Here is a 15375-nt window from a genome sequence, read left to right on the forward strand (position 1 = left end):
TTTACTTGCATGCAAAAGTCTTCATTAAAACTATTCGTGTGAAGAATTTAAAACGCAGGTTAAACATCATGTGAGTAAGATCTCGTAAAAAAAAATCTTCCTGCCAAGCAGTTTTTAGTTGGCGCGGTTTAGGAGCAGTAACAAAAGCAGACAACAGAAGAACGCACGAATGAAATTCAAATCTTTATATTCCGATAGTTTCAGAAAGATGAGTATACTCAGCAAAAAAATAAATGTTTTTGTCTCTCCGGTGTCGTTTTATAGATACATATTAAAGACATAGATATAGGAAGATGTGATAAGAGTGCCAATGAGACAACTCTCCGTCCAAATAACAATGTATAAAAGTAAAACATTATAGGTTAATGCACGGCCTTCAACACGGAGCCTTGGTTCACACCAAACAGCAAGCTATAAAAGGCCCCAAAATTACTAGTGTAAAACCATCCAAACGAGAAAACCAACGGTCTAATCTATATAAAAAACGAAAAACGACAAACACGTATAACTTACATAAACAAACAACTACTGTACATCCGAGTCCTGACTTAGGAGAGGTTCAAACATTTGCAGTGGGATTAAACGTTTTAATGGTACCAAACCTTCTCCCTTTTTCTGAAACAATCATAGTATAACATCAAAACATAGAAAAACACAAGATAAAATTTCAATTGGAAGGCTTAACTCAATCAAATAACGAAAATTAGCATACCATGAACGAACAAATCCGACTTGTGACACCCAAATACAACCACACAGTTAATAAAATTATTAGGGACAAACATTCAAGGCCAAAAAGCAAACAAAAAAGTCCAATTATGATGTATGATTCATTCACATAACGCATATTTCTTATGTTACGAAGTTTTTGTTTGTGATATGCTCATTTTACTTGACCTCATTTTCATGGTTCAATAACTGTCTTCAAATACAGAATGTTTTGTCATGTGAAATACTCAATTCTTGTGAGTCATAGGTTAACGATATTTGATATGTGGGATCCTTCGAATTCGACTTGCAAGGTCCACATATCCGTATATCAGGATTCACAATGACCTAGGTAAAGTTTGTGTCGGTATCTCTCAGACACCATAAGCAATATTTCAGCTATATTTAGTGTTAGGATACATTAACGACTGACATATTCCGTCTGACCTTGACCTCATTTTTATGATTTATTGGGAAATGTTAAGATTTTTTCTGTTTGTTTTGTTTCAAGGAAACTATAAGCAATATATCAGATGTATTTGGTGCACATGCACTTGTTTCAGAAGTTCTTTTCCTTTATATCTTTATATAACACATTGAGGAATATTAAGGGGATATGAGAAAAGTGCCTGTGATTTGGTGTATGGAATAATTGTAATGTGTACATTCTGTCCAGCAGGTTTCATCTGATCTTTACCTTTTTAGAAGTTTATTAGAGAGTGCAATTTTTTTTTTCTTTTCAGTAAGGTTTTTTTTTAGCAGATACTTCAAGCAATATGATAATGGGGATTTGGTGTATTGATGATTACAAATTGTATATGAATGTGACCTCATTTTCATGGTTCAGTTGGTCTGTTAAGTTTTCATGTTTTTTTAGTCTGTTTATCGGTATCTACAAGCAACATTTCAACTATAATAAGTGTATGGAATGACTGGTAGTTGTTCATGTATGTCTGGCTATGTTCATCTGACCTTAATCTCATTTTCATAGTTCATAATAAATGTTAAGCTTTCATGGATAAATCTGAACTATATTTGGCGTATTGAATGATTTCATTGTGTACATGTTGTCCGGTATGGTTCGTCTGTCCTTGGTTCATTTGTCAGTATTCATCTTACTTAAGTATGTCTGTTATTCAGATACTAAAAGCAGCAACTGTACTTCTTGTATGATATGATTGCAAGATGATCTGTCTGGCATGGACCATCTTTCCTTTAACTCATTCAATTGATCCTTGATAATGTCGAAGTTATGTGATATATAATGTATTAAGAACTTTACATTACACAGGCTTTCAACATTTATTCAGTCGCTTTACGTAAAGCAGGCGAGACATTCAGAGTTTACATACTAACATAAATGAACTATCACTGTTAGGACAGTGTATGGAAGGTTAAACTTCCCTGATATTCTAGACACATTTCTTTAATAAAACATGAAATCATTTGGTTATAGGTTAACTTAAGGAAATACCATCAATCATAAAAAATGAGAACGTTAGGGTGGAGTTACATGATTTCCTTTTCTACCATAAATCATATTACCTTTTTTTACAGTTTCAATTGGAGGTCATGGCACGATACACGAAGGTAAAAGTTAACACGAATCAGTTCGATTTCATTTCTCCCTATAACTAGTAATTTTTATTTACCAAGAAACAATTGACTACGATACCATTTTTTTTAATTTAAATTTTAAATTTTGTAATTTAAACTGCCCAAAGAGATTTGTTTTAATTTAAACGCATTCTACTCACATATAAGGGAATTGTAATGATGCCTCAGCGACAGTGAATATAGCCAAATAGAATGCTTAATGTGTGCTTCGTAAACAATATAATACTTTTCATTTGTTTTTTTATGCACCCGTGAGTTTTATTTGCACCCGTTTGTAGTGTTTGGTCTATTATAGAGTTTAATTTGCACCCGTTTGTAGTGTTTGGTCTATTATAATGTTTTATTTGCACCCGTTTGTAGTGTTTGGTCTATTATAGAGTTTTATTTGGACCCGTTTGTAGTGTTTGGTCTATTATAGAGTTTTATTTGCACCCGTTTGTAGTGTTTGGTCTATTATAGAGTTTTATTTGTAGCCGTTTGTAGTGTTTGGTCTATTATAGAGTTTTATTTGCACCCGTTTGTAGTGTTTGGTCTATTATAGAGTTTTATTTGTAGCCGTTTGTAGTGTTTGGTCTATTATAGAGTTTTATTTGTACCCGTTTGTAGTGTTTGGTCTATTATAGAGTTTTATTTGCATCCGTTTGTAGTGTTTGGTCTATCATAGAGTTTTATTTGAACCCGTTTGTAGTTTTTGGTCTATTATAGAGTTTTATTTGCACCCGTTTGTAGTGTTTGGTCTATTATAGAGTTTTATTTGCACCCGTTTCTAGTTTTTGATCTATTTTAGAGTTTTATTTGCACCCGTTTGTAGTTGTTGGTCTATTATAGAGTTTTATTTGCACCCGTTTGTAGTTTTTGGTCTATTATAGAGTTTTATTTGCACCCGTTTGAATTTTTCAATCTATTATAGAGTTTTATTTGCACCCGTTTGTAGTGTTTGGTCTATTATAGAGTTTTATTTGTACCCGTTTGTAGTGTTTGGTCTATCATAGCGTTTTATTTGCACCCGTTTATAGTTTTTGGTCTATAATAGAGTTTTATTTGCACTCGTTTGTAGTTTTTGGTCTATTATAGTTTTATTTGCACCCGTTTGTAGTTTTTGGTCTATTATAGAGTTTTATTTGCACCCGTTTGTAGTTTTTGGTCTATCATAAAGTTTTATTTGCACCCGTTTGTAGTTTTTGGTCTATCATAAAGTTTTATTTGCACCCGTTTGTAGTTTTTGGTCTATTATAATGTTTTATTTGCACCCGTTTCTAGTTTTTGGTCCATCATAAAGTTTTATTTGCACCCGTTTGTAGTGTTTGGTCTATTATAGAGTGTTATTTGCACCCGTTTGTAGTTTCTGGTCTATTATAGAGTTTTATTTGCACCCGTTTGTAGTTTCTGGTCTATTATAAAGTGTTATTTGCACCCGTTTGTAGTTTCTGGTCTATTATAGAGTTTTATTTGCACCCGTTTGTAGTTTTTGGTGTATTGAGTATGCTTTGCAATTTGTTTTGTATCGATCGTGTGTGTTAAACCATTTGCAATTGACTTTTACAGTTTATTAATATGTGTCTTATATTGTGTTGTGTTATGCTATCTTATGTTATGTCGCAACACCACTTTTCCAGTTAGGGTCATGCCATGTTAAATCCCGCCACTTTTTCAATGTGCCCGTACCAAGTCAAGAGTCTTTAATTCATTGATTGTTCTTGGTTACTGTCTGTCATATAGGTTTGTTTTCCTAAATTGTACTGTATAAAGTAGGCCCTCGGTTTTCTCGGTTAAAATTGTTTTACAAGTTTTATGCCGACACTTTTTATATCTGACTATACGGTATTGGATTTTCTCATTATTGAAGGCCATAGGTTTTAGGTTGCTTAATGTCCAGTGCCAAATATTTCATGCAATTTCAGGACGCCGACGACATATACACCGTCTGTGTATCATATGACTTCAATGTATTTTATTGTTTCACTTATTGTGTTTAACGGAGAATCGTGTTAAAACAAGTTTACACTTGAACCCTGCAACATGTTCATTAGTGCCTGTTCGAAGTCAAGACCTCGTCAATTTTTAGTTATTTTTTGGAATGTTTATTTTTTTCTTTGGTGGATTAGGATTCAGATAACATTTCATTCGTACTCTCTGATTTTAGAAAGTCAAAATCTTAAGATAAGAAAAGTTAAAATTTCGAGTTAAAGTCGAAATTTTGAGATTTGAAATGTCAAAATTTCGACTTTAAAAAAAAGTTCACTTCCAATTTTATTTTTTCTATGTCCCTAATACGCTTCCGTACTCTCTAAATAATACGTTATCAGAAACCATTGATTGCAAATGTATTCACATGTATTGCTATTAAAGAGATCGGCCACGTTTGTGATAACATCTGTTATTTATGTGTAAATAATGAAAAAAAAATAATAATGAATTAAAACCACCTACATATTGTGTTTTGTATGCTGATGTTTGTCTTTAATTCTTTATTTGACTATCACTGTGGTCTCTTTCCCCTCTCTATTATAACGCTATAAATATTTTACTTTCCGATTTTTTCCCATGTCTATTTCCCCTCTGATGTTAGTGTGAACTTTTGACACCTCTATCACCTTGTAGTTTCTGTTTTTCCTACTATATGATTAATAAACATTTGAACGTTTTGCTTTAGGTCACCTTTTTAACATTTTGTCCCAACGTAGTACATGTGTATCCTCGATCCTTATACAGGTTTGAACTTGTCATTATAAGAGGTTTATAACAGGACAAACGAAAAACTCAGATGTTCAGAGGCGGATTAAGGGGGAACGTCCCCTCCTTTTGGAAAAAAAAATGGTTGCTTATATAAGGAATCACTGAAGCGTGACTGGAGCGGGTCCCTCTTAGGTCAGTCAGTGGGCCCCCACTTATGAAAATTTCTGGATCCGCCACAGTGACTGATGTTAGATGAGTTATGCTCACTAATCAACCTCCGCTCTTGCTTTTGGGTGAAAAGACAGCATATTTTTATTTACATAGTGCGCTAGTGACCTAATACGATATATATGGGGTGAGTAAAATCAATATGGGGTGAGAGCTTGAAAATGGCACAAACATGCGGCAAGGTTAAACATGTTTTGTGAGATTTATCCCTCCCCTTTACATCCTAGCCATTGTAGAATAAAGAAACACATAGCAATACACACAGTAAAACATAGTTTAAAAGAAGACCGAGTCCAATGTTAGAATATGTATACAAAAAGAAACTAAACAAAATGACAATGGTGCATAAAATAAAAAAAATAACTGCTAGCAGTCACTGGCGTGCCAGCTCCAGTCAATTAAACTGATTAAAACATACTATGTCTTCATCATACGGAAATCAAATACAATCCCTCTCGTTAGAGCAAAACTTTGTATGTCAGTGTTTCTAGTCAGACAGTATTGAAAATTGGTCTTTTTAAAGTTTGTCAAAAGACATTTTTTTCATAAAAAGAAAAAAGCTTTGAAAGACATAGGCGACACATTTCAATTCCTTTGGTTGTTCTATAAATTTAATGATTGATGCAAGTCCTGATTCTACAGTAATTGACCTTCTTTTATTATAATATAGTTTTTGTTCTTTCAAAACTTAGAAGATTGATCGTAAACTAAAATTTGCTGTTTAGACAAAACTGGTTTGTATAGAAAATTGTTTTTATTTGAAAACGTACAAACATCAATATACACGCAGATACACGTGTACATGTACATTGAATATATTTGCATATTAAACAGAATAATATCTCTTTGAAATTTTAATTTAAATTGCATTTCAGATCGTATTTCTGGTATTAGTCCTGGTTGTTTTGAGTGTTAACGGTCAAGCGACAATTGTCGTGTGCGATGATGACTGCACAGAAAGAGGTATTTGTTTTTAAAAAATAAAAGTTTCTTTCTTCCATGGGTCGTCTGATCTCTCAAATAACATATGTTGTCCTAATTACTAATATGACGTTTTGACTGAGGGGACAACCCTTTAATTTGAAAAGGAAGGTTCTTGAAAATATTTTTATCCCCAATTTGATGACAAAAAATATTGTGGTCAAGCAATTTTGAATAATTCTGTATCCTGATTTTCCCTATACAAAAAAAATAATTTGATTGATAGGGTCGAAAAACTAAAGAAATGTTCAGGCCGTTTGGGCGATATATACTATATGACCATAATGGATAAGGAATCTTCGACTGAGTGTAAACTTTATCTTTTATTTACTGTTTAAAAACTAGAATTTTCTCTTTCCATTTTTTGTAAGTAAGAATCCTATAACGATGCTATAAATCATTTCCTACGTGTATGAATGATTATCTGGAAATACCCGCTTAAACCTAGCATCAGCACCTACATATAGAATGAAAACAGTGTGGCTGTGGCCATTGATTGGCACATTAAATTCACCCATTGACAAGGACAATTTAGGTGAACGTTTGTATGTAACGACCACTATGCACTTTTTAAAGACTCTTAAACTATGGGGTCACCAAAGGTTCTCAAGACCTAAATAAAGTAATTCGAAAAATTAATCAGAAATAACACGATGTTTTGATTTATATCAATTATATAAATCAAAACATAAAGATTATTCCTGATTAATTTTTCGAATTATTTTATAATTAAAGGCGTTTAGAAACCTTTGTTGACCCCACAGTTTAAATGTCTATCGTAGGTACGTCGTGAACAGTGGTCGTTACAGACAAACGTTTACGTAAATTTTCCCAGTCAATGGATGAATTTCATCTGTCAATCAATAGCCACAGCCACACTGTTTTGAATTTCATTCTATATTAATTCCAAAAATGGGACAAAGCCGGCTTAAACCAGTAAAGCAGCGCGAATGGTAACACTTGATATGAAGACTAAAACTGACACAACACATATCAAATCTGATTGTTGTGAGCTGATAATCTTTTGACAGGATGCAATATATTTTCCACCAAAGATTAGTTTTCCCATATTGAAAATGGGAAACAAATAAATTAAGGACGGTTGCCAAAGTAAACCATTATAGGTCAATGTACAGCCTTCAACACGGAGCCTTGGCTCGCACCGAACAACAGGCTATAAAGGGCCACAAAATTACTAGTGTAAAACCATTCAAACGGGAAAACCAACGGTCTAATCTATATATAAAAAAAACATGATACTTCTCACAGATGATAAAGGAATTGTATAATAATGTTTCTTCACTGAACATTTTTTTTTTTATGTCGAATAAAATCGCTAGCAAGCGTTACTACAAACCATTATTATCTAAAAAAAAACCAAAAAAAAATAGAAACACTAATGTTTACGTCTTTGTTAACGACTTTCCAATGGTTAATTTATTTCTTAATTATTATAATATTCTTCTTAATTTCGAATTTTCCATTTTTATAGAGACTGAAGCATTTACAGCTGGTTTCTTACTAGCCATTTTATCTGGATCATTCACGACATCTTTTGGAAACATGATGGGGATAGATATGACATCCGGTATGATGGGTGGAATGATGACGACGACTGCTGCCCCAACAACCACTCAATTAACAACAAAAGCAACAACAACGGCTTCAACTGTCACAGTAACCCCGGTTGTTTATCGTGAGTAAAATTGGAAATATAGATCGGTTAATACAAATATATATTTATGTTACCTGCCTCTCTATCGACCATATTGAAATTTTTACATTTTAGTTATAAGGGAACGACCATTTGATATTTGGGAGAAGGGGGGGGGGGGGGGGGGGGGGGGGGGGCAGGAGGATTTTGAAAATGAATAACTCAGTCTTGATAATCACTAAAATAAATGGTATGTTCTGTGCTAGTTTGAAAATAAATTACCTGACTTGCTTATAATCCTGGTACCTTTGATAACTATTTGCACCACTGGGTCGATGCCACTGCTGCTGGACGTTTCGTCCCCGGGGGTATCACCAGCCCAGTAGTCAACACTTCGGTGTTGACATCAACACTTCGGTGTTGACATGAAAATCAATAATGTGGTCATTTTTGTAAATTTTCTGTTTACAAAATTGAATTACCTTAGCCGTTTTTGGCACAACTTTTTGGAATTTGGGATCCTCAATGCTCTTCAACTTTGTACTTGTTTGGATTTATAAATACTAGAACACACCCGCGAAATCGCGGGCATTCAGAGCGTATTTGAAAGGATGTAAAGTGTTGTAGGAAGAGTTTTGTAAAAGATTTGATTTCAGGAAAAGTATCAAAAGTCATAGGTACTTGGGGACAGGCAAATGTTTTTTTTAACCCTCCTCCTTTATTTCCAAAATTCCCATTTTTTGTTTTCTATTAATTTCATTATGAACATACATTTAGTGTACATGTATTATGAACATTCCAGTCAGGAGCCAGTTCAGTGGTTCAATGATATTTGTTTTTCGTTCATTTTTTTTGTACATAAATAAGGCTGTTAGTTTTCTCATTTGAATTGTTTTAGTTTGTCATTTCGGGGCCTTTTATATCAGACTATGCAGTATCGGCTTTTGCTTATTGTTGAAGGCCGTAAGGTGACTTTTAAATGTTAATTTCGGTGTCATTTTGGTCTCTTGTGGAGAGCTGTCTCATTGGCATTCATACCACATCTTTTCTTTTTTGTAAAACAGTTAGTGACTTTAGAATTTCAGAAAAGGTATCAAAAGTCATAGGTAATTTGGGACAGGATAATTGTTTTTCTAGCCCGGCTCCTCCTTTTTCTCTTTTAATTTTATTGACACATGAATAATTTTAGCGCTTATCTGTATATTATGAACATCCAAAAAAAAAGGGGGGGGGTCGGGGGCAGAGGCGGAGTTAGGGGCCCGCTCCCCCTTTTCTGGAAAATAATTGGTTGCTTATATAGGGAAGCACTGTGGCATGACCGGAGCGGGCCCCTCTCAGGCAGTCAACGGGCCCCTGCGAATGAAAATTTCTGGATCCGCCACTGCGGAGGGGCCCTGATCCCAATATCCCGGGCTTTAAAACATGAAATCCCGAGGTTCTGAATTTATTATACAAATTGAATATCTCGACATCCCGAAATTCGAAAAAAGAAATCCCGGATACCGAAATGGTTAATCCTGAAATTTTGATCTTAAAAACACCCGTTCCAGACGTCCCGAAAGTGTATTTTCTTTTTACAGTCAATTCTCAGTTTAATTATTAATCCACGGCGGTAATTGATATATATTTCAGACCCTCTCTATTAAATAAACCCTGTGACTGCCGTGGATAGTGAACTTGAAAGTGATATCAGACAGAAAATACACTTTATTCGTAGTATATATGTATTTGTTTCAAAGTAAAAAGAAAAACGCGAACCGGAGGGTCTAATCTGACTTAAATTCTCAGTTTAATAATTGATCCACAGCGGCCATTGATATATTATTCAGACCCTCTCTATTTAATAAACCCTGTGACTGCCGTGGATAGTAAACTTGAAAATGATATCAGACAGAAAATACACTTTATTCGTAGTATATGTATTTGTTTCAAAGTAAAAAGAAAAACGCAAACCGGAGGATCTAATCTGACTTAAATTTCGTCCAATGACGGATATAAGACAGAAAATACACTGTATTCGTAGTATATTAATATGTATGTTCAAAGTATACAGAAAAAAACGCAAACCGGAAGTCTAATCTGACTTAAAATTTCGCCCAATGACGGAAACATATCCGGACGTCTTTTTTCTCGTTTTTCACCCAAAATACCTCAATCTGAATAATCATATGAATGGATGACAAATGCGATTATGCACTGTACCAATAGGACACAGAGGCATGATGATTAATTTATTGTGGAAAGAAGAGAAGCGACACCCAAAATGAGGTCTTCTCGTTTAATAGTATAGATTTTGATATGAGCGTCACTGATGAGTCTAATGTAGACGAAACGCGCGTAATACGTACTAAATTATAATCCTGGTACCTTTGATAACTAATTGCAATGTATTGAAAACAAATAACTCAGCAGGTCTAATCGAAAGTATGAGATGGCACTAGATTCTTCATAATTTCATCTTTTTTCCAAAAAAACTCGGGAAATACTTCCCAAATCTTTTAATAATAAAAGTATAAATATTAATTAAAATATACTTGAAATGTCTGCATATTGGTTTCATTTAACTGGAGGTATATTTTCTCAGGAACATTTACCTTACTTGTATTACAGGGCCGTAACTTCATTGAGGCAAATGCCTCATATAGGAAATTTCAAAACCAAACGCTTGTCTCCATATCAAATTGTGTTCAGGGCGAGTGCCTTGCAAGAAGCAAGTTCTGTTCTCCCTCAGACGTAGCCCCTGATTTTTCGGGATCAATGTTTCTTATTTATTTGTCTTTTGTTCATTGATTGCCCTTCTGTATTCTGTTAGTGTTGCATTCCTTTCGTAATTTCGTAATTTTGTTATTAACTTGTCAGATCATGAGTGAAAAAAAAACAGAAGCCACAGACTTAACTATGTAAATTACATTTTTGCTTTATGCTTATCATGCATACAAGCCTTTTGAAGTTGTCCCAAGAAACTTGAGTCTTACATTGAGTCTATATATTTTGCTTTGAGAGCAAATATTGTCAAAAAATTATTAAAACAGAACTTGCATTTCCAGATTAAGGTCTCGGTAACACCCAGAAAGCATGATTTTGCACCATTTGTTCTCTAGCTTCTTGGGCCTTCAGTGGCTCCAAAACGCTTTAATAAAAGTTTGACATCGCTCCGCTCGGCGACACATTTTTTTCAAAACTAAAAAAAGAAAAGGCTAGATACAAACAACTGTAATACTGTGTATGTATGCAATACATGTACGTAGTATATGCATTGGGAATATAGAAGATTTATTTATGCAGATGATGATGATTAATTCTGATTAAATGGTACATAATGACCTGACTAAACATGAATTAAAAACATGTATTTATAATAATCAAATAATTTAAAATATTATAAATATAATAGTGAAAATAAATAATCAGTCCCTTGCTTTAATTAAAGAAAATGAAAAATCTTGCTTCAATAGTGCAGAAAATAGATAGCCTGTCCTCCTAGTTTTCAAAAACAAATAACCGATCCAAAACAAATCGATTTGTCGTTTTAACCCCATGACGGTTAACAAATTGTACCTCGTATTATTCATCTGGAGCCAGAATCAAGAACGATAATAGCCCTAAATACATTAGAATTTTTAAAATATTTCTCTTAAGTTAAACGATAACTATTCCTTATTTTTATTACAAGTATATATAGCGTGACAAATTTTAGTTTTTTTTCCGTTTTTTTGTTACGGAAACTGGTTTTTGCATATATATGTAGTAAAGCATATTTGTCCTATTCATTAACTGGCTACCCGCTGGTTGATACTTCGACACATGAACATAAGATTGAAAAAACAGCAGGGGTCCAGTTTATCCTATTCATTGTTTTCGTGCTCAGTGATGTCGGAATTAGAGTTTCTGGGTGTTTGCTTGGAATTGGTCTTATACCAACGGGGTGTATACCTTGACGACTTGTGATGTCTGGAGCCAAGGCCTGAAACAATATTCAATAAAACTTGAAATAGTTTAAGTCTCTATTTCCAAAGAGCGCATGTAAAAGTGACGCTGTTTTATAATAATAATCTTTATTCTCATAAACCATAAGGTACAACGGTACAGAGATATACATACATATAGCAATGCAAACAAACTTATTTATAATAACATCTTATACACAAACATACATACACACAAACATACACTAACTATCGTTAAATACACACATGCACATGTATCAGTATGTACAGAATATACAAAATAGGGGTTATGTTATTGCCTAGAGAACAAATGATTTATTTATTTGGCGTATAAATCTACATAGTTTTTCTAATTTAAACCTGTTATTACAACTCATTACTTCTTTGAATTTCAAAATATTTGGCCTTTGCCACAAATTTTTATCAATTAGTTTTTTTCTGTCATTTTCAAATAATTTACATTCCAGAATATAATGATATTCATCACCAATACAGTTGTTATTACATTTCAAACATTTTTTATTTTCCCTTTCTATACCATTCCACCGTCCTGTTTCTATAGGCAGTCTATGATTTGTGGTTCTAAACTTACACAGCGTATAGATATCTTTATCTTCCAATATATTTAAAAAAACATTCAAACTGAAATGTCTCCTTAAATAATCTATAATTTATAGATTTTGGTGAATTTAACATAAGTGAATGCCATTCTTGTCTAAATTGATCATGTAGGCGCATCTTTATCGAAGGGATAAGCCAATCTGCGCTAGGAAAAAGCTGAGTTGTCCAAATATAGGAAAAGCCAGTATCATTAAAAACGTTTCTTAAAAACTTTAACCATGGCGATTCAAAATGATTGTCGACCGACAATTTGTATAATAATTGATAAGATATATAAGACAGTTTTGAATCCTTTCCAGATAAAAGTTTTGTCCAAAATGCAATCATTTTAAGTTTGATATCTAGTTGAATAGGAAAAATGCCAAGTTCACCATAAATCATATAGTTTGGGGTGGATGATTTTAACTTAAGTAACAATTTACAAAATCGTAATTGTGCTCTTTCAATACATTGAATATTTTTACAAAATCCCCATACTTCTGAGCCATACAAAAGAATGGGCTTTACCATTTTTTTAAACAGTTCTACTTGACATTCAATAGCTAAATTATGAATGCGACCTCTTTTTAAAACCTCATACATTGCTTTTGTTGCCTTCTCCGCTTGCTTTTTTATTGCTTTACTAAAATTGCCGGTCCTGCTAAATAATATACCAAGATAGTTAAATTCATGAACTATATCTATATCTGCCCCATTTAAGGAAAATTTCAAATCTGCACAAGGCCTTCCCCTGGAAAACACCATGACTTTGGTTTTGTTAACATTAACCTTCAGTCTCCGTATATTACAGTACTCTCCAAATTTGTTTAATATTTTTTGTAAGTCTTCTTTTGATTCAGACATTAGGACCGTATCGTCTGCATATAACAGAACAAAAAGTTTCACGTAAATGTTCAACTTATCTTCTAGTAAATCTGAAATAACGTTAAGACCCTGAAGATTTTCCGTCTCTAAAAAATCTTGCAAATCGTTCAAAAATAAGGCAAACAGAAAAGGCGACAAATTCTCACCTTGCCGTACACCAATATCACATGAGAAATAGTCTGATTTCTGTTTATTATATAGGTAATAACTGTGTTTCTTTGAAGTTACCACATTAATTATTCAAGTTGAAAATTGGAATTAACAAGATGAAAGTGACTATCAAATACGTAGTAGAAGGATATCACGTGGTATTCATATGAGGGGTTTCGAATGTGATTATTCATTGTAATTCAACCATTATTTTGAAATTGTTGAAGCATACAATGTAACTTCAGGTGAAAAGTGGTAAAATTAATCAAAAATATAAATGCTGACGATGATTCGGAAAATATTGTTTTCTGTTTTTGCAAGAATAAGTGTTTTTCTATAGTTTATGATTAATTTAGATATCAATATATATAATACAAAACATGTTCTTCTGTTTTAGCATTGTCAAGCATGATCATTTGTGAAGATAAGTCAGCAACAATAAGGTGCACTTCCCCCTCAACTTTAATAATATCTGAAGGATTTTATGGATTAAGAGAAGCTAATCTATGTTTGACGACCCCTACCGGCAATTTGGTACAAATATGTTCAGCTAACACGGCAAACACCCAAGTGTTAACATTATGCAATGGAAAAGCAAAGTGCACTCTGAATGCAAACGATTCAACTTTTTCTAATACGTGTACAGGCGAGAAGTACCTGGAAGTGAAGTACAGGTGTTCTTGAAATATTAGCACTAGTAGTAGTGAAATAAAACTTTAAAATAATAAGGCGATTTCTGTTTTATGATATATATTTGCTTAACATTAATTTTCTTTGCTGTTAGTTACACCAATTTTCTGTAATTTTATGTAGTACATGTAAGTTAAACATATTACATGTATATATATGATGTATTATTACATTTTGTGATGTAAAGATTTCGGTTAATTTTGCAACAATAAAACACATTACATTTTCCTTAAAGTATAACTAGTAGTTTCAGGATAAATTCGTTTTAGTACCAAAAAAAAAAAAAAAAAAAGATTTGATAACTAATAAAACTAAAACACAATTAAGAGTCACCCGAAAAATAAAAAAAAATATGTACGGAAAAACTATTCAGGGACAATTTTGATACACTTTTGGTGTATTTGTGACCAAATTATGCATGTATACCTTTTTAACTATTAAAAAAAAGAAGTTGAAAAGATATTCTGATTTTTCCCCCGAATGAGGTAAATTAAAGCTACAGGTGTATATATATAAAAGAAGATGTGGTATGATTGCCGATGAGACAACTATCCACAAAAGACCAAAATGACACAAACATTAACAACTATAGGTAACCATACGGCCTTCAACAATGAGCAAAGCCAACACCGCATAGTCAGCTATAAAAGGGCCCGATAAGACAATGTAAAACAATTCAAACGAGAAAACTGACGGACTTATGTATGTAAAAAAATGAACGAAAAACAAATACGTAACACATAAACAAACGACAACCACTGAATTACAGGCTCCTGTTGTATGATTGTCTTTCGAATAAAAATATCAATTTTGGTTTTAGATATAAACTATTCGATAAAATTTGTTAAATGGATGTCTGTTAAATATAAATGCGCAGACAAACCCTATCAGAATGGGAACGCTTAATCCTATGCATCTCGTAGAGAGGCTGTTACACTCTCAGTAAGGACTCTCTATATTGGTTTCACAGTGGGCCTTTGCGAGACGAAATCGTATTCTAATCAACCAAAGTTCTATTACCCTTTTTTCTAGTTAAAGTTTTAATTTATCGCCCCCCCCCCCCTTTCTGGTCTTTTGGATCCTGTTACTGATGATTTGTTTTAATTTCTCATCTCTGAAACTTAAATTTCAGTTTATAATAATCACGCAAAATGTTCATTGGCCGTATAATTGTTTTTTAATAAGGGTTGGCCATACTTATGGTTAAAGTAGTATTGGATGATTCTTTACTGCTTGAAG

The 15375-nt window shown here is 33.2% G+C and overlaps 1 protein-coding gene across 1 annotated transcript; it reads left to right on the forward strand.

Annotated features, from left to right (window-relative positions):
- The first annotated feature begins 6107 nt into the window (after nt 1–6107).
- On the forward strand, nt 6108–14178 carry LOC134707343 (rhamnose-binding lectin-like). The gene is made up of 3 exons (XM_063567031.1): nt 6108–6192; nt 7703–7906; nt 13844–14178. Exons 2-3 carry the CDS (start codon nt 7774–7776, stop codon nt 14128–14130), a joined length of 420 nt encoding a protein of 139 aa, XP_063423101.1. The 5' UTR covers nt 6108–6192; nt 7703–7773; the 3' UTR covers nt 14131–14178.
- The last annotated feature ends 1197 nt before the right edge of the window (nt 14179–15375 follow it).

This window comes from Mytilus trossulus, chromosome 1, assembly GCF_036588685.1.
Source record: "Mytilus trossulus isolate FHL-02 chromosome 1, PNRI_Mtr1.1.1.hap1, whole genome shotgun sequence".
Taxonomy (NCBI): Eukaryota; Metazoa; Mollusca; class Bivalvia; order Mytilida; family Mytilidae; genus Mytilus; species Mytilus trossulus.